This window comes from Antechinus flavipes, chromosome 3, assembly GCF_016432865.1.
Source record: "Antechinus flavipes isolate AdamAnt ecotype Samford, QLD, Australia chromosome 3, AdamAnt_v2, whole genome shotgun sequence".
Lineage (NCBI taxonomy): Eukaryota > Metazoa > Chordata > Mammalia > Dasyuromorphia > Dasyuridae > Antechinus > Antechinus flavipes.
Window position 1 is genome coordinate 204,710,399 of NC_067400.1, and position 21,488 is coordinate 204,731,886.

At 34.5% G+C, this 21,488-nt stretch overlaps 1 protein-coding gene across 3 annotated transcripts in view; it reads left to right on the forward strand.

The window, feature by feature from the left end:
• Nucleotides 1-21,488, forward strand: part of PIR (pirin) — a 92,623-nt gene that overhangs the window by 54,189 nt on the left and 16,946 nt on the right. For all 3 annotated transcript variants that reach the window (XM_051984473.1, XM_051984472.1, XM_051984471.1), the window contains exon 6: nucleotides 13,706-13,790. In XM_051984473.1, the coding sequence (XP_051840433.1) occupies nucleotides 13,706-13,790 (85 nt within the window). The remainder of the gene's footprint in view (nucleotides 1-13,705; nucleotides 13,791-21,488) is intronic.

Genomic DNA, 21,488 nt, shown 5'->3' on the forward strand with positions numbered 1-21,488 from the left:
AAGCCGGATTTGAACTCAAGAAGATGTGTTTTTCTGATTCCAAGACCAATGTTCAATGCACTATGCCATCTAGCTGCTCAAGGGAATGTTATAGTAGTTTTTAATTATTTGAAGTTATATGGAAAATGGATTAAACTTGTTTTATTTGGGCCTAGAGGTCAGAATTTGGATCAATAGGTAGAAATTACAAGGAGGGATTTTACCCCAACATAATGAAACACTTTCCTCTTTCATCTGTTTCCTGATGGCAGAGGAATAGGACATTCCAAATTTATTGGGTTTATTGGGGGTTTTTATTGTTTATTGGGTAGGTTATTGGGTATACAATCTTTCCTGCTGTCTCCTATGTTGAATGGGGATTCTGTAACTGCTAGAAAGGGACAGCAACAAGTAAGATAAACACAGTCTCGCCTTTTAAGACACTCCCTCCAATTTGTTTTTTCTTTCTTTTATAGTGACAAAAGTTTAAATTCTAGAATGAGGAGCATACTTTATTAAAGTGTTCTCCTGCCTGAAAAAAGAATCCTTTATTGTATACCAAATATATAATAACCTCTTCTTTTAAGGACCTCCTACCCCATCAACTGAGAAGTCTGTAAAGTTAGTTTATAGTGAGTGTATTTACATTTGGGTCAAGATAGTTAGTTGCCTATTAAGAGAAACATAGGAGGCATTATATAAATGCTTATTCTCTTCCTCCCTTAGTTTTTGTTTGGGCAGTATCCCTTTCAACCATGTCAGTACCTAGACTAAGATGGGGGTCAGACACTCTTCCTAATTTTCACTCAGGTAGCTAACTACAATTGCCATAATTGCTCCCTGCCAGTTTAACTCATTCAAATTTGATTGATTCCTGAAAAACTAGAGGAAGAAAGAGGATATACAGTCCTTCTGGAACTGTTTTCAGTCTAAGAAGGAAAAATCTGACGTTTCTGCTAAATTATCATTTGCATTTATTTCCTAGCCCTTAAGGACATAAGGTTTTATCTTCTGATATGCTAAAGATATCTTCCTGGAAGGTTAATGGATCTTACTGATTATTTCTACTGAAGAATGAATACCTCTCTCAAATAATTTACTAGAAGGAGGTTTCTGTAGATGGAATTATTTGGGGACTCTCACCTTAGAAGAGGGAGTGGTTCCATATATTGAGAGGGAAAATGAACTGAAGACAACCTTGCATGTCTCCCCCCTGTAAGCTTCTTAAGTAAAGGACGCTATTTGTTTCTTTATGTGAGGAATGGGGAAGATCCTTACCCAAAAAGACTACTCAGAGATCACTCAGTAGAAGGCAGAAAAGTTGTTTATTGAAAACCTCTGGAGGATGAGCCCAGAAAAGTTGTTTATTGAAAACCTCTGGAGGATGAGCCATCCCCTCGCGAGATAAGAAAGAGAAAGCTTGCAGTTGGAGGGCTAAAGAAGTAGTAAAGATACATAGCTTTTATACTAGAAATTACATCACAAGTAAGAGAGCATTGAGAAGGGGAGTGGGAGGCATCTAACTGGTTGTTACTATTTGGGGAGATTGGAATGGAAGGTTTCAGTTTCCCTGAAATCTCCTGATTTCTAGGAAACAGAAAGTCAGGCCTTCAGATTTAATTAAGCAGACAGTGGTCCAGCTAATAGACTAAATATCGATAGATGTCAAATACCAATAAACGTCATCAACTCAGGTTAAGTAAATACGTTTCTAGCTGGCCAAGGCTCAAATAGATATGAGCCTGCACATATTATACAGGTCATAGGGGAAATACAGAAATAATAAAATACAGAAAAAGAATCAATACATTTCTGTAAATTCTTCACCTTATCTCTCTATTCGCCACATTTATATATATATATATATGTGTGTGTGTGTGTGTGTGTATGTATATATATATATATATAAATATAAATATATATGTGTGTATGTATATATATATATATATATATATATATATATATATATCTCCAGATCATAGTATATAGTGTCTGGCACATAGTAAGTACAACAACAATAAATGTTGTTGACTGGTCAAAACAATATTGGACATTAAATTAGAGTGTAGTTTGTAGAGGACAATGTAGAGGATTTCATATATAAGAATAAACTGAGGAGTTTTTATTTTATTGTTAAGGCAGCAGAGAGGTATTGAAAATTTTTGAGTGGGGGAGATGACATTTTCTGTGTTATTTGTGTTTTAGAAATATCAATAAATAGCTTCTGGATGATGCATTAGACAAGGGACTGTCTGGAAACACTGAGATCAATTAGGATACCATGGAATAATCCAAGGGAGAGTTAATAAACTAGAATGGAGAAAAGTAGACTAATGCAAGAAATGTTGTGGAGGTAGAATTAAACAAAGAAGAGTCAAGGATCACTTTATTTATTTAGCAGAGTCAAGGATCATTTTAAAGTTCCAAACATGAATGAGTATGAATGATTATGGTGCCATAAATAAAATAGGGCCATTTGGAGGAGGAATGAGTTTTGGGAGAAATGAGTTCCATTTTGTGTAGCTTATTTAGTTAGATATATGCTTATCAGACATCTACTTATCAGACATCCAGCTGGAGATGTCCAACAGGCAAATTCAGGAAAGATTGCAATGGGATTATATAGTTTCTGGAGATATGATCATTAAACCTGTGGGAGTTGATGAAATCACCAGGGAAGGGAGCATAGAGAATGTTTAGTTGTTTCAACCATACCTGACTCATTATAAGTGGTTTGCCATTTCCATCTCCAACTCATTTTACAGAGGAGGAAACTGAGGCAAGCAAAATTAAATAACTTGTCCAAGATCACATAGCTAGTAAATTTCTAAAGTCAGATTTGAACTCAGTTTTCCTGAGTGTATGGTCCATCTTCAGGCAAGGATATTGATTTAATGAATGAAATAATTAAATTAATTTTACAATTAACTTTTCTTTGATTTCATTTGTGGGCTGTTAATACAGATTCACTTGTTTTATATTCCCTTACAGTTTCTTGATCCCTCTTATAACAATGATGAACATTTCTATAATGCTTAAAGCAATACAAAGTATTTTTTGTAACTGATTCAGTTCCTCTTCCTGCCCTACAGTTTAGTGAGGAATAATGACAGTTGTTAGTTATTGTTCAATCATTTCTTCATGACTTCATTTGAGCTGTTTGTTTTTTGGCAAAGATACTGGAGAGGTTTGCCATTTTCTTCTCCAGCTCATTTTACAAATGAGGAAACTGAGTCAAATAGGTTTAAGTGACTTGACCAAGGTCACAGAGCAAGTTGTTCAGTTACTTTCTTTGGTGTTTGACTCTTCAAGACTCCATTGGGGTTTTTCTTGCTAAAGATACTAGAGTAGTTTGACATTTCTTTCTCCAGCTCCATACTCATACAGAGTAAGTGACTTTCCTAGAATCATACAGCTAGTGTGATCTGAGTCTGAGGTCAGCTTTGAACTCAGGAAAATGGTCTTCCTGACTTCAGGTCAGACTCTTTCCATTGTATCACTCTCTGCTGCTCCATGAAGTGGACAGAAGTATCATTGTTGTATTTTCCAGAATAGGAAACTGAGATGCAAAGAGCTGTGGAAGGAAAGAAATAAGCATTTTTAAGTACTTTCTAGGCACAGTATGAAGTATTTTATAGATATTGTCACATATGATCCCCACAACAATACTTGTGATGTAAAATCTATTCTCAAACTCATTTTACATAGAGGAAACAGGCAAGCAAAGGTTAATAATTTGACAAGATAACCTTATAAGTGTCTGAGGCTGAACTTGAACTCAAATCTTCCGAATGCTAATCTCAGCTCTCTCTCCTCTGTACTTACCACCTACCTTCTTTATAGTCACATAGCTAGGAAGATGTGAATTACAGATGACACTTGAACCCTTTTTTTTTTGTCAATAAAGTTAGCCTTCTTTCCCCTTTGCCATTCTGCCTCTCATGTACTCTCCCCCTTCCTCCAAGTCTTCCTCCACCAAAGAAAGTATAAAAAGGGAAGTAATAGATGATAATTAGTTATTAAAACAGCTATATGTAAAATATATATCACACATATGGGGTGAACACAGCCTAGAGTATCCCAGAGTTTCTGGTTGGCTTGAGAAAGGTTTGATATTTCCAATTTTTTACATATTTTAATAGAAATGTAAGAAGTTTTTTTTCTGTCATTTTCTAGTGTTCCTCACATATTAAATCATCGTCACTTTGTCAAAAAATTGCCTGCCTTCTCTTTTTGTAACATTGCATGTCTATTTGAAATTGAAATAGAAGATGTGTCCTTCCCACACTACCTTTGGCACCACGGATGAAAACTAATCTCTTCTATTTCTTATCATATTTATGATAAGGTGTCAGTGACTTATGGTACATTAGAAAGGGGAAAGAACAATTTCAATCTATGGCAAAGGAATATTTGCCAATTTCACAAATGATGGTTGGGATGACCACTTAGAGAAATATTGAAGTTGCTTTAAAATATCAAGGAAGCATCTAGAGTTGGGATATAATCATTTATGTGAGAAAGGACTACTTTACTTCAGTGCAACAGATAGAGCACCAGCCCTGGAATCAGAGGGACCTGAGTTAAAATCTGGCCTCAGATATTTACTAGCTTTGTGACCCTGGGAACGTTATTTAACTCTGTTTGCCTCATGTCCCTCATCTGTAAAATGAGTTGGAAAAGGAAGTGGCAAACTATTCTGGTGTCTTTGCCAAGAAAATCCAATAATGGGGTTGCAGAGAATTGGACACAACTCAAACAATTCAGCAAAGTTGTTAAATCACTTAAACAACTTGTTGTTAAACTGCTCCATTTCCTCCAAATCTTGTGATCACTAAAATGGGCAGTGTTGTGTGAGGAATACTTCAAGATCTTCCAGTAATGTCTTTGAGCAGAGCAGGAAGATATACTGGACAACTCTTCTTCCCCCTCCTTTCCTTTTAATAAAATGATTCAATCAAACCGTGGCAAGAGTTAAGATGAAGATGGTATTGGGGACTGGCTTAAAGGTCAGAGAGGTAAGATTTTTAAGATTTGCTGATAAGTACAGGTTTATTAACACAGGAACTTTGAGTTAAACTATCAGAAAGAGGATCCCAGCCAATCTGAGGGGTTGGAATGATTTTTAAGTAGTAGTGCCTTCTGACCTTATTCAAATCTTAGGTCATCCTTGGATGCAATCTCTGCCTTTTAGGGCCTTCACTTTCATTTATTGAGGTTTTCAGAAAGGTAACTCCACATAGACTTTGTTGGAGTCATCCAAGAGATAAGTTAGAAAAACATATCCTGTTTATGGATACTGAGGTCAAGGGATAAGATATCTCATATCATTTCATCTCACTTAGTCATACTCTTTTTGTAATTTACCCCTGTTTCTGTTGACTCTAGGTAGATGATATAAAAACAGAATTGTAAGGAGTATGGGCTGGGTCCCCATGGAACCAAAATTTAGAGAGTCCAAAAAATTTAGCACATATACTCCTTTGGCAGTGTAGGAATAACCAAATTAAGATCCTTATGTTAAAACTAGCAAGAATAATGAATTAAGTTGCCAGAATCACTTTAGTAACTATTTTTCCCTTCTCTGAAATTGTACTGGTTTTGTTTATTTCTTATATGGTTTGCATATCATGAATGTGAGAACCATTTTACATTACTTGCCCCAGGCCCCTAAGGACAGATTCATAAGTCTGTGTAAGGATGTGGTAGTAAGGACTATTGCTATTGACTTCTGGTTGGTCTTCTTATCTCAAGTTTCTCTCTACTCCAGTTTACTTTCTACTCAACTTGTGTTTCTAAAGCACAAATTTGATTATATTACCTGACTTTCAGTACATTCCCTGCCTTGGGATGAAATGCCTAGGACAGTAAACTGTCATTCAAATATAAAGTCCTGAGTGGACTTGCAAAGCATTTTATTTCCAGGGACCTTCCTCCCTTACTGGTCTTCATGTAATCTATAGCCTAGTGATGTCAACCTCCTTTCTGTTCTTTTCATAAGATACTAAGTGGTCTGACTCCAGGCATTTTCTTTGGCTTGTCTCCTATGCCTGACATTCTCTTCATCTCCATTTCTTGGCTTTTTTAGCTTCCTTAAAATTCTACCGTCTCCAAGAAAGCTTTTCCAGTCCTCCTCAATGCCTTCCCTCTGTTTATTATCTTCATTTCATTCTGTGTAGATCTTGTCTGTACATAGGTATTTGAATATTGTCTCCCCCATTATACTGTGAGCTCCTTAAAAACAGGAACTGTCTTTCACCTTTCATTCTATCCCAACACTTACCACAATGCCTGGTGCATATTAGGTGTGAAATAAATGCATATCATTGAACAAGAGAGAACTTTGAAGAATGTACTAAAAATAAAAAGACATATCATAATGCAAGTTAGTAGAATTTCTTTTTATTGAGAAGATGCTATGTGAATCAAAAGTTCATGCAATGTAATTTTCTGGTCTTTTTTTGTTGAATTATAGCTTTGTTGACCCACATGGGAATAAAACCCATAATCTCAACATTCTTAGTGAATCAGACAAACTAGCTTCATAGTTGTTGCGTTAGGCACAATGAATACTTTAATTCCTCCCTTCTCCCCCTTCCCCCTCCCTCCCCCCCAAGGAGCTAGGAACTTTTCAAACATTATTTCCAATATCTCATAAGACTTTGAGTTCTGGCATCTGATACCACAGTTACCTACCATAACTCACCAAGTAATGGATCACAACATTTTTTAATGTGATGGTGGGTTATAAAAAGCTTTAAAATCAGAATTGGCCTTGAAAACACTCCTGCAAAGACTTCTAAAAGTCTGTGGATCCTAATGTTGAAAGCAGTTATTATAATTTTGACATGTGAAACTGACTTTAAGTCACTTAATGACCAGGAAGCATAGTTATTATTATAAAATCACAAACATTCAGAAGATTAAGAAGACAGTTCTTATCCATGGAAAAGAGAAGAAACAATGACAAAGGGAAGGAATTTTCCTTTGCAGTTATACCCAAACTCCCTATTCCATTTCTTGGGGTCAACCTCGAGGCCACAGGGTTTTCATGTGGTAGTGATTTCTGTTCTTAATTAGGATCACATTTACAAATAAAACTGGAGGAAGGAAGCAAGCATGTCAGAGGTATCAAATGAAAACCTTGGTGAGTGGCAAATTTTTTGAAGGAAATAAGGTAAAGGTAATTCTCAGTTCTGAACTAAGCTGTTTTACAGCCTGCATTTAATGTGGTCTTCATTTTGTCATAGAACACCATTGGGCCCGAAAGCCATTATAATTTCATTCTTTAAGTGTTTATAGAGCAAGAATGATAGTTTTGGGGAGTTTTCCCCATATGGAGACATCCCTGTTGGCTAAGGGCAGTCAGAATTTCTACTCCAACTCTTTTGTGAAGTCATTTGTTCCTGTGCTAGTAAAGGGCCTGAATTTTTGAAACCTGAATTTTTTGAAACTTGAAATCTTACTTCTAAGAAACTAGAAGTAAAAGGAAGAGGACTGAGATAGGAAGATCAGAAAGGATGACTGCAGTATTAAGGAATCAGAAAAAAGAGTTGGAGAGATAGGGTTGGAATAAAGGTAAAAAGACCATTTCTTTGCTCCTTGTGAAGTGAAAAGGAAAATTTAAAAACTGAAATCTGGGAAAGGACTCTGTCTTTATCTTATTACTATTTTCTCCCCAAGAAAGTAGAAGCCCCTGTTTACATATTAACAGAGTCCTAGAAATGAGATTGCAGAGGCCATTTAATTTAATCCACTCCCTTACACCATCCATATCCCATTTTGCCCATCTTTGGTCGCCAAACATTTTTTTTTTGAAGACTTCTAGTTGGGTTCCACACTGCTGCCAAATGCAACCTAATTCAGTTCTTGAATAAACATAATTGTTAGGAATTTTTCCCTTCATTTTCCTAAACCTATCTCTGAAATTTTTACCTATTACTCATTGTTTTGTTCTTTGCAGACAGACTCCATCTCACCCTTCTTCTCCATAACAATCTTTCAAATATTTGATAATAACCATCATACACTTCTCAAAGTCTGTTCTTCTTCAAGTTTCCAGTTCCTTTAGTTAATTCTTAGATGGCATGATCTTGTGGCCTTTCAACACCCTAGTTGCCTTCCCTTTGACTCTTTTCAGTTAATTAATGCCTACCTTATACCTTCTACCCAGAATGCTTTTCCTCTTCTTCATTATGTAGCCTAGGCATTTAAGTTTCAGCTTCAGTATTTGACTTTCCAAGGGAATAGTCTCAATTAATTTCTTTATATAAAATTACAATAACAATAGCAATAAAACCCTAACATTTACATAGTACATTAGCAAAATGCTTTATAATATGTTATCTCATTTGATCCACATGGCAACCCCATAAGGCAGGTGTTATTATTATAACCATTTTATAAATAAAGAAACTGAGGCTTGAAAGGTTTGCCCAGCATCACACAGTTAGGAAGTATCTAAGACAAGATTCTAACTCAGATCTTCTTAACTCTGTGTCCAGTGTTTTATCTCTTATGTGCCTATTATTTTTACTTGTATGATCTTGTGGTCGTCTGTAGGCTTCAGTTTTCTCATATGTAAATAAAGAAATTAGAAATAAGAATTTAATTGTAATCCTAAGTGTAAGAAGTATGTGCTAGATGCTGGTAGAGTTGCATTGATGAAAAATTAGTTTCTTCTCTTCCTTCCCTTCCCTTCCTTTCTCTTCTCTTTTCCTTTCCCTTTTCTTTCCTTTTTCTTCCTTTCCCTTCTTATCCCTTAGTTTCCCTTTCCTTCCCTTGTCTTGCCTTACTTTCTTTTTTCATTCTTCCCTATTCCTATTCCTGTCCCCTCTTGCATTACCACCAAACCCATCAGTAGAAAAGAAAATTTAAAACAAAGTTCTTGTAGCAAATTACATTATCAAGTAAAACAAATTCCTACATTAGGTGTGTCCACAATTGTATATCCTATTTTGCATCCTGAATCCATCAATTCTCTGTTAGGACAATAGCAGGACAATAGGACAATAGGACAATGTTCAGGAATCATAGTTGATCATTGCATTGATCAGAGATGGTAAATCTTTCAAAGTTGTTAATATTGTATAAATTGCTGTTCTGATTCTGCTCACTTCACTCTGTACCAGCTTGTACAGGCCTCTGGTTTCTTTGAAATTATCCACTTCCTCCTTTCTTCAATGTAATAATTTTCTTCATTAAGCTATTCCCCAATAAATTGGCACCCTTTGTTTTAATTTTTTTAGTTTTGCAAAATTTCAGTATTCTTTCTATTATGCCATACTCTGAGAATTAAGTATCATCATGTTAAAATTAAAACTAAAAACCCCTCTAGGGAAGTGATCAGCATTTGTAATGTAAGCAGCATTAGAATGCCTTTCCCTAAGGATGAATAATAGTTGTTGCTGCCTATCCAGAAAGAATATTATAAAGATAGTTTATTTAAAATACTGTGTTAATATGATGGGTTATCATAATTACTGTCACAATTAGTACCACCATGGAGGCCATAATGTATAAAATCAGAGGTCTTATTTTTTGGCAGGCAGGAAAAGGCCTTCACACAGAGTATGTATCCAATATGTTGTAAATAATAAACTTGATTTTCTGAAGGTAATTTCTATCAGTGTTGTGGATTCCCAGTGGTTAGGGGATCATCAGAAGATTAGGCAGAAATTTAAGTAAAATCACCTCTTGCTTTCCCTGTTTGCTGCCCTGATGGTCATTTGTGATTTGAGTTTTGGAGATTTATTGCTAATTTGAGCCTCCACATGCATTTGCCATCAGCAGGTTTTCTGGTTTCATTTATGCAGTCACAAAGGGATACTTTTCTCTGTTCTTTGAAGGTTGATAGAAGGAGCTTAAATTGATTGTAAACTATGTAAAAACCACCTACCAGGCAATTTTAAAGCCCACTGCTACAACACATACAATATTGAAAGAAAAGAAGAAATTATTTGGCACACAAAATTACTTGTAACCCTCTCTACCAAACCGTTGCCACTCCTGGCATACTTATATACATGCATGTTTTAAAATTTAATTTTTTCAATTTATGATGAATTTTATAAATAATGGTAAGCATATTTATATTTTTAAAAATTGGATTAGAAGATAGCATATGAAGCCATGAATTTCTATGTACATCTATATACAGCTTATTGGGGGTTTTAAATATATATATATATATATATATATATATATATATATATATATATATAATATATATATATATATATAACAAATTTAGACCATTATTTCCAAAGTTGTCCTACTTGGTTGAGCTCCATCTCTTTCCTAAGCAATTTAAAAATGTTTAATTGCTACCCATTATTTGAACATCACTGTGATTAGCCTTCATTTCCATATCTAATTCTACCCATTCCCCAATAAAGCCCTGCCTTTTAACATGTAAGCATAATGCCATTAGTCCCATTTATCATAAAATCTCCTCTCTAGATCTATGCCTTCCTAACTTTAGGGTGCCAATTTAATTCCTTGAATTGTGATTTCTCTTTTCCTGCATAATGAGTATTCTCTTCAAGCACCAAATCCCTGTACATGATATCCATGGTAAAGTCTTTATCTCCATTTAGAAAATATTTCTTTTTCCCCACGAACATGTTCATCAGTTGTTTCATCTCCTACCAATGAAATTATTTCCTGTTTTCTTTTGTTTCCTTACCCTTTTCCTCTTGTTCTTAAAAGACCATGGGAGTTATTTTCCCTTCACTTTAAACCTCTGATTTGATTAAGGAAAGTAATTTATTGCCCTCTATCTTTTTTAGTCTTCCCTTTTTTTCTTTCCTTCCTTTCTTCAATTTAATCCTACTAAAAACAGTGATTGATTTATAGGTCTAGTTTCTAGTTCATGATGTTTCAGGCTTATTTTTCCAATATCACTTCTATTTGGCTTCCTCTTTCACCTTAATATCCTCATGTACTTTCCAGTCTCTTAATGATTTGTCTTATTATTTTATTATCATTGTTGTGCACATCAGAGATGCCTTTCTTTTTTTGGTAACGTATTTTAGGGCTGCCCCTGCCACAATTTATTTTATCTATTGAATTCCTTGCATTTTTTTTGTATACTTGGCTGAATTTTTTTTAACCTTTCCTATATTCCTGACTGAGGTATCTGCAAAGCAAACATTTTGTTTAGGTCTGCTTTTCTTCGAGTTGTGGGGTTTTTTGTCTAATATTCAGTCATGTCTGACTTGTGCTAACTCCATGGGTACGCTGTGCTGTTCTATCTTCTCCCTATCTCTTTACTCTGTCCAAGTTCATGATTTTTGTTTCTATGACACTTTTTATCCATTTAATCCTCTGCTGTCCCCCTTTCCTGTTGCTTTCAGTCTTTCCTAAAATCAGGGTCTTCTTCAGTGAGTCCCATCTACTCATTATATAGCTAAAATATTTAAGCTTCAGCTTCACTATTTGATTTTCTAGTGAATAGCCTGAATTAATTTCTTTAAGTATTGACTGATTTGATCTCCTTGCTGTTCAAGAGACTCACAGGTCTTCTCTATCACTACAATTCAAAAGAAATGATTCTGCATTGCTCAGCTTTACTTATGCTCCAATTCTCACAGCCATACATTGCTACTGGGAAAAAATATTGCTTGGACTATACAGACTTTTGCCAGCAAAATGATGTCTTTGCTTTTTAGTGTGCTGTCCAGATTTGCCATAGACTTATGAGGAATGTGTCATTTAATTCCATGGCTGCAGTCACCATCTATACTGATCTTTGAGCCCTACCCAAAATAAAATCTGATATTGCTTTCTTTTCTTCTTCCTCTATTTACCAGAAAATGATTGGACCAGGGGCCAAGATCTTAGTTTTTTGATGTTAAACTTCAAGCCAATTTTTACACTCTTTTTGCATATCTGAGATTGTTAGTATTTCTCCAAATAACTTTGATTATGGCTTTTAATTCATCTAATCTGGTATACCATCTTGTCATACTCTTTTTTTCAATCTTAAGTCAATCAGTTGTTTCATGTTCTATTCCAACTATTGCTTCTTGACCTGTTCCTCAAGATGATACTCCCATCACTTTGAAGATTTGCCACATTTTATTACCATCCACACAGTCAAAGAATTTAGTGTAGTATATGTAATATAACATAGTAATATAGTAATATAATAATGTAGAAGGAGATATTTTTCTAGAATTCTGTTGCTATCTTCATAATCCAATGAATGTTGGCAATTTGGTCTCTAGTTCCTCAGGCTCTTCAAAAACTAGGCTGTTCTGGTAATTCTTGATTCACATATTGTTGAAGCTTAGCTTGCAGAAACTGAACCTTTCTGATTGTGTGAAATGAGTGCATTTTTTCAGTAATCTGAACATTCTTTGGCATTACTCTTCTTTCTAATTCAGCGACCACTGTTATGTTTTCTATATTTGCTAGTATTTGAAAGGATGCTTCAAATACCTCTTTTTTTAGTTAGTCCATATATTTTCATTAATGGTTAGATTCAGATTTTTAGATTATGCCATTGTTTGGCATGCTGAATTGAAAAATGTTTGGATTATATGATTACACCATTGACTGTTTGGCTAAAGAAGAGAGGCATTCTGGCCCTAAGAGCTTCTTGCTTATATGAGCTCTCTAAAGGTGTGAGCACAAGCATTCTTTCTATCAGTTCTACTTAGTACCTTGTTTCAAGTTCTGGCCCATAACATCTCCTCTTGGATCAGATCAATCATACTGAACCATGCTAAATTAGATAATTATTGTCTCTATCAGCTCTAATGAGTTAACACTTTGTAAGGATTCCAACACACTGTATTGAACTCTGAGGATCTAAAAACAAAAAATGAAACAGCTTTAATGAGATGTGAAGGCAATAAAGTTAAATGATTATTTAGCTTATTTTAAAAATTGGATATTATAGAATTACTGTGGCTACTAAGTTGATGCATTTAAACAATATTCCTAAATGGTAGAGAATGTCTGCTCATAGACTTTGTTGTTGAGTTGTTTCACTCAAGTTCCACTCTTCAGGATTCCACCTGGGGTTTTCTTGGCAAAGAATTGGAGTGATTAAGTGAAATGAACAGAACCAGGAGATCATTATATACCTCGACAACAATACTGTTTTTGAATGTATTCTGATGGAAGTGGATCTCTTCGATAAAGAGAGCTAATTCAGTTTCAATTGATCAAGGATGGACAGAAGCAGCTAAACCCAAAGAAAGAACACTGGGAAATGACTATAAACTGATTGCATTTTTGTTTTTCTTCCCGAGTTATTTCTACCTTCTGAATTCAATTCTCCCTGTGCAACAAGAGAACTGTTCGGTTCTGCACATATATATTGTATCTAGGATATACTGTAACCTATTTAACATGTAAAGGACTGCTTGCCATCTAGGGGAGAGAGTGGAAGGAGGGAGGGGAAAAATCAGAACAGAAGTGAGTGCAAGGGATAATGCTGTAAAAAATTACCCTGGCATGGGTTCTGTCAATAAAAAGTTATTAAAAAAAAAAAAAAAAGAATCAGAGTGATTTGCCATTTCCTTCTCCAGCTCATTTTATAGATGAGGAAACTGAGCCAAACAGGGTTAAGTGACCTGCCCAGGATCATACAGCAAAGTCTAAATGAGCTAAAATATACATCACAAATGTATTCAGTTTTATGTATCCCTTATTTAATTTATTTTTATGAGAACTATACCATAAGAAAAATGCTGACTATTGCTCATTTCTCCAGTCCAAGGTTTTTACTCGCACACCTACCTTATATTTGGAATTCAAGTTGGACCAAGGAGCCAAGCATTCCCAGCCTATTCCTGAAGGTAAGTAGCACTGTCATTGCCATTTCAAAATGAGATCTTGGGACCATAGGTCTAGAGTTGGAAGGAACCTCAATAATTTTTAGTCAAAATCCCCTATTTTACAAATGAGTAACCCTTATTTTACAAAGAGCTTAAGTAAACCCATCTAAGGTTACATATGTATTACATATGTAATGGAAAAATTAGGATTTAAACTCAAATTCATAATTCAGAGCAACATGTTCTACATTGTATCTTTCCTTCAAATTTGGCTGGTTCTGAGCCATCAGAAAGTACATCAAGTATTTTGATGCTCTGTGTATGAACATATCTTAGAAATGAAGGAAAATCATAATAGGGTCAGGAAGCCATCTCCAGAACTAAGTTCTGTCCTACTTTAAAAATGTTTATGTCACTGAAAATCCCATAGATTCTAAAGATCAAATTCTAATTTGATTCAAAAAAGCAAATGAAAAGTCTTTCATCTTCTTTTGCTTCTCTAACACCAAGTAAAACTGTTATTTAAAAGTACTAACAATAGGGACTGTTGACAACTGAAGAAATCAACTTAAGGAAAATTATTTCTTTTTTTTTTTTCCTGTGTGGCTTACATATATTTTAAATATTGTCAATCAGCCAGTCAATATACATTTATTAAATGTCTACTATTTTGCCAGGCTCTGTGATAATAGCTGTTGTTGTTATTGTTTGTCTTTTGTTCTTGAAGAGGACTATGACTTCAGGGAAGTGATGCCATGATATTCAAGTGAACTGAATTTGAGTGAGAGAGGTCTGTGCAAGGTCACCTGCCTCATTTTCCCCTCCAGAGCCATCTGGGTTCAGTATCCAGATATAGATCAGGATGACTGGAGATGGCTCTGGAAGCAGTGGGAGATCTTGGTCTTTTTAAACTAAGGTCTTCAACAGGTCTCACAGTTTGAGTGAGGCCAAACTCATTCAGTAATTAAAGCTAGGTAGCAACTGACAATCCCTGCTATTAAGAAGCTCATAGACAGAGAGGGGAGGCAACATGCAAAAAACTGTATACTATACAGATAAGCTATATATAAGATGAACTGGAAATATTCTACAGAGGAAAGGCATTAGGATGGAGGAAGTTGGGAAAGGTTTCCTGTAGAGAGTGGGATTTTTAGCTAAAACTTGCCAACTTTTGTTTGAAAGCAATGTAACATCAGAGCCTAGAGAAGTCACCAAGACACTTCCACTTCTAAATGACTTAAGACTCTACTTTTGAATGAGAAGTAGCAATCATCTTAAGTGGTACCAAAAATAGGCATGTCCCCCCCTCCCCCCCACATCCCTAAGGTTCAAGGCCAGAAAGGTGTTTGGAATAAAGATTTAATTATTCTTAAGTTTACTCTAGAGCTGGATTTCTTAACTGTGACTCCATGAATTTTTATTTTAGTACTTAACTATATTTTAATGTAAATTAATTTCCTTTACGATCCTATGAATTTTATTTCATCCACTTTAAAGCATTATTGTGATATAGGCTTATCTCTTCACTAGATTGTCAGAAGGATCTGTGACCAAAAAGGTTAAAAGTCCCTGCTCTAAAGTTTTAAGATAAGGACCACTAGGAAGAGAGATCTAGGGAAATTACTATATATGTACACATCAACTTGGAAAACATTATTCTCTCTTTTCTTATTTAATTCTTAATATTCTTATGTACCCACATTTCAAATGTCAGGTACAGTCTACATACTCTCTTCTTTCAGTTACATTTATCTTAGTATCATAATAAATGATAAAACCAAAATTTATGTTTCCTTTTCATTGACACAAAGAGACCTGTGAATTATGCAAGCATCCAGATTTTCTTTAGGTAATTTATATGCATCTTGTTCAAAAAATATTAGTTTGTAGATGTTCAGATGGAATTTTCAAAGATAGAATCAACACTATCACTTTTTTTAAAATTAAGAAACAAAAAAGCAATCAAATCCTATTACATTATGGATAAGGAGAGAATTTATGAGAAAACAAGAGTGAAAATATTGCAGGAAATAAAATGGGATAATTTTGTTTATGTGAAATTAAAAAGATTTTGAACAAACAAATCTCATTACAATATACTCCAAGGACTTTCCAGATTTAGTTCTTCCAGATTTCTCGTTTCAAATGATTCTTAGGACAAGTGGTTCCTAAACCTTGGAAAGTATTTTGTTATAACAAAATTTGTTTATAGTGGTATTTATGTTAGTGTGTCTCTGAGCTGTGTCTATTTTTGTATATCAGCCTTGAGGTTGAGTTTATTTAACATGAGGCAGAGCTATGTAGTTACTTAAATAATGTGACAGAATGCTTCCAATCCATTCCATGCTAGTGATGAAAATATATTCTTTTACAAACCCAAAAGATGAAGCATTCACCCTTGGGAGATTTTCCTATAAATTCTTTACTCTTTTGTGTCAGGAAATGGCCTTCCTGATTCAGCCTAAATTTTATCTAAATTCTTTCCCATAAATAGTATTGGAATCAGTTTTTACCATCTCCCCATTTCCTTTAGGCAAGGCACATTTGTATTCAGTTGTGCTAATCTTGCAAAAAACAGATGTTTTTGTACAGTGATTTTTGGAATGCAGTAGGTTTTAGGCATTGAATCTTATTGTGTATCATTTATGAAGAATACCATTTACACATTTTCTGAAATTACCAGATTCTTTCAAATTTGCCACATGTTTTTCATTTGTTAGCTGTGATCTTAAAGTAGTTGGTGTTTGCTTTGATTCTTCATTACTTGGATAACAATCTAATTTTCCTTACCAAAAACTGATAAATTTGCTAATTACTATTCATTGAGAAGGAAGGAAAAAAAAAACCTGTTTCTAGGAAAGTATCATTTACTAAATTGGGTTTTCCTAGAAAATCATATTCCTTCTGGTCCTAAGACTTCTCCTTAAGTATCACCTCATGCACTGTGTGATCAACTCAAAGTTTATTTACCACTAGCTAGTTCTCACCTTGCCCTCTTTCCTTATCAATGGCTTTTTTGGAGCTGGCAATTTGTATATTCACATGTGTTTGTTTGTGTTTATTTTTGTCTGCATTTTCTTCAAAAATTCTTAGATGGGCATGATTTTTTTTTTCAGACTTTGGAAAAGCTCTTTTAAGATAAGCCAGTCACTAAAGCTGACAGCTTGTTCAGATGATTTCAGCTTTATGTGTTTCTGTGTGCATGCTTAACAAAGAAAAACTTAAGAACTCTGAGATGGGAGAAAGACAATTTTTTTGACCATTTGGAATTCTAGTAAAATAAGGAGACAATTTGAATGAACTTGTCATTGTTCAGTTGTGTCTGGCTCTTTGTGACTGAGGTTTTCTTGGCAGATTTACAGAAGTAATCCTTCTCCAGCTCATTTTATAGGAAGCTGAAGCAAGCAGGGTGAAGTGACTTGCTCAAGGCCACACAGCTAGTAAAGTGTCTGAAGCCAGACTTGAACTCAAGGTCTTCCTGGCTCTAGACCCAGTTCTCTAATCTGCTGTGCTGCCTACCTATATATAATGCACAAACAAGTTTTTCTCAAGGCTCATAGTGCACTTCAATTGTGACTTGTATATCTTTGGGGGTTTTATTTCTGAATCTTGAATTAAAATCCTTAAATACAAGTATTGCAGACTAACAGACTAAACTGTAGAATGGTTTTGAACAGGAGAAAGAGGAGAGAAGTGGAAGAGAAGAGAGAGAGAGAGGCAGAATAGAGATAACAGTCATGTATTTAATTAGTAACTTTTAGGCAAATTCAACTCATTTGACTAAAATTTTTAAAACTTTGAATAATATATATACATACGTGTGTGTGTGTGTGTGTGTGTGTGTGTACCTGTGTGAATGTGTCCTGCATAAGAAAGGACCTGTTAATATTCAATTTTTAAAAAAATTTTAGTCAAAAAAGTTGAATATATATGTGTGTATGTAAATATGTATATATAATTTGTCTCCAGAATGGAGATGTGATATAATCCAGGGAGTACTTGTGAATCATAAATATAAACATTCCTGGTTTTAGTTTGAGGAGTGTGAATGCATGTTAGGACAGTTAAGTCTTTCCTTGGCATGCCAGAACATAATTGTTTTCAAATAGCATATAATCAGAACACAAGAATTTCATCTGTGACTTTAACATTAACCTTAGGAATCCCTACTCACATTCAATTTCTCCTTAGGAAAAGGCAAAATAAAGACTAATTCCCTAATTTCAGTAGAAAAAGCCCATAAGATTACTGAAAATCGTTTAGAGATGCCATGGTTTTAAAAATATTTAAGTAAGCTTTTACTTATTTAGAAAATGAAACCTAAATTAAATAATAATAAACAATTTTTTAAATAAGAAGGATATATTTGTTATGAAAAGTATTTGATAAAAATCTGTCATGAGACCACATTTTTTTTCTGTTAAATGCAACTTAGTGAAACACTAAATAAAGCATTTTGTAAATTTTAAATGGATTAAAGTTTAGCATATACATATATGAATGTATACTTCTTATTTCTACCCTCTCATGCCCAATTAGTTACTAAGTCATGTTGATTATACCTCTGCTACATCTTTCAAAAAAATATCCTTTCATTCTCTTCCTATATCCTGACACTAGTGCTGATTACCAAAACAATTGCCTGGATTATTACTTTAGTGACAATAGATTTTCCTATCTTCACTCTCTTTTCTTCAATTCATCCATCATATCATTACCAAAATTAACTTTATGTTCTTGAGATTCATATTCATATAGTTATATTTCATTTATGGTAGCCTTGGGTCCTGGTTCTTCCCTCTTGGAGACTGCAGGGAGTCAGAAATTTTAAAATCAGTACATGTTGTGCTATCTAAAAATCTGATTGGATTGACACTGGATTGGGCAAAGACTGATAATAAAATGGCAGGTTAGGATTGTGTAGTACTATTCATTAAACATTCAAAAACTTCCTTTAAAATCAAGTTTTATAGAACATAGGTAACAAGTAATAATGTTGCTGCAGAGCAGAGAGTGGAGGGCAGTGGGGTTGTGGGATGGAAGGTTGTTGGGGGGGGGGGTGGTTTACAGGACGAAGACTGTGCTTTGTTTCTCAGGGAGGTTTTCTGGAGGCCAGGCTTAGTTTCAGTTGAAAGTAATAATCACCCAAAATGCAGCCAGCTGGTAAAAATGCAAACGTTTATTTTCTCCTTCCAAAATAGCCCGGTTAGCTTAGAGGCCTATCTCTCTGCTTGGTTCCAAGAGCTCCCTCCGAATGTCTCCAAATCTAAAGGTTTGTCCTTCAGCCACCAGCCAGCCAAGTGGAAAATGGAATGAATCTTTCTTGCCTCTGAGAAAAGGCTTCTGGCTCTCAATCTCCCAGAGTGCTCTGCGTCTGTCCCAGCATGCTCCTCTCCAATCTAATTCAGCTGAACTCTCTCCGAAAGCCTCTGTCTGTTTCTTATATATGAGAGTTGGATTGTGGGATATCTCCCAGTGTGCTCTCTGGCCCTAAGAGCTTCAAGGGAGGTGTGAATTCGGATATCTTATACTAAACCCTGAAATCTCCCAAATGGGTGAACTCCAATGAGTAAAGTTGTGAACACAAGCACTGTATCAATTAGTTCTGCTTAGTACCTTGTTTCAGGTTCTGGCCCAAAACATCTTGTAAGATCAGATCAAAGATACTGACCCATGCTAAATTAGATATTTATTTTCTCTATCAACTCTAATGACTTAACAGTTTGTAAAGATTCCAACAACCCTCCAAATAGAACACTTTTGACTCAGAGATGTGTTGATAAATGTTTAACAGCCAACTCTTTAAGAGACTCATTTAAAATTTAATCTGTATCATTAACATTTTTCCATCAATTGAGTCTGGATAATCAATCAAAAAAATAATAAATCAAGACCTGAGCTGTAATTTCTGAGGTATAAATGCTCATACGAAACCTTAACAATTGTCTCTTGTGAGCCTGTTCAAGCTGATTCTAACCAGCTTGTACAAAAGAAAAATAATTAAACTGAAACATATATTGTATTACATCTTATAAGGTAAAAGTTCTTACCTGTCAGATATGAGGCAGGACAACAATATAATAGTTACAAAAACTGCCCTCTATACATGTAGCCTAGAAGGGAAATAAAATAACAGAAGGTTCAATTCAATCAGCCTTTACTAAGAGTTTGCCATATGAAAGGCATTATGCTAAGTGTTGGGGCTACAAAGACAAAAATGAAAGTTTCTGCTGCCTACAGGGATCTATAGGAAGCAAAACAAAGTAGGCTTTTCTTTTGATATACTTCTAACCTAATCAGTATCTTTGTCAAGAAAACCCCAGACACAACTGAAACAATTAAACATGTTAGAAAAAAAAATTCTTGGTCTTATGTAGCTTAAAAACGTTTACCATTTTTAATAGTAAGCAGCAAGTAGGTGTAGATACAAGCATAAAAGTAGACCTTACATGTACTTAATATTTTCCTCTGCCTGTCTCAATTTTCTGTACTTTATTTTTTCTGACTAAATTGATGATTCCCTTAATGTTGAGAAGTTCAGGAGAGAAATTCCCTTAATCAATGCAGAGAAATAACTCTTCTGCAGCTTAAAGTCCCAGGACCACATAATCTTATTCACTTCTACAAATTAAATTTCTGGTTTCCTTCAGTACTTAGCTCAAATCCTACCTCCTACAGAAAACCTTTCATCACTCCTCTTGCTGCTAGTGCTTTCCTCTTTGAGATTTCTTTCCATCTTCTTTATATATCTCAAGTTATTTACATGTTGCCTTTCCATTTCAGAATTTTAGTTTCTTGAGGGCAGGAGCAATTGCTATCTTTCTTGGTGACATCAATGTAGAGTTCAATTCCTGATTAAGTATTTAGTATTTAGTAAATATTTCTTGACCACTTGACTAGCATGTCATCTTATTATAAGTATGAAATGTACCCATTCAGAGTGTTATTTTTGAATCAGGAAAATTTGAGTTCGAATCTTGTCTCAGATGATGGGCTAACTTGGTAATTCTAAGTTATTTAATATCTATATTTCAGTTTTATTTGTAAAATGAGAAAATTGGATTTGATGACTTCTAAGGTCTTTTCTATCTCTAACTTGATGAAACTACAAATTAATTATTCAAATATTTAAGTGTCTGGGGCAGTTGGAGCCATGAAGAATTGAACATGACTGAAAAATGATAGGCAGTATCTAAGTACCTATTGTGTATTAAGTTCTTAAAGAATAAAGACAATTCCTCCAAAACAACCCAGTTCTTACTCTCTGGATACATAACAACTATTTTTATAAATATCAACAACCTAAATACAAGATCTTGGAGAGAATAGAAGAAGTGAAAGCAGTAGCTTATGACTTTAAGAGTGAATGAAAAGTAATTCATGATTCTTTTATGAAAATTTGAAAACATAGAGTAGTTTAAGACATACAAAAAGCATTTTTTTGGTTTTCATATCACTAACACTTTAAGAGTCTAAGCATTAACTCTTTTAAGAGGCTTAAAAAGGAAGATAAAAGCTGTTATTGTAGAATGTAGTCAGTCCAATGGACTTACTGTATTTTAGAAGAAAAAAGGTCATTATTGTTTATACCCCAGATTTTATATATGTGCCAGGTAACAATTTTATTATGACAGGTTTTTCTCATGTTTTTTAAAAAAAATTATTTTTTGAACTTGGAGCATCTGTCCCTCTTTGAACTGTTTCTCTAATAGCAAATGA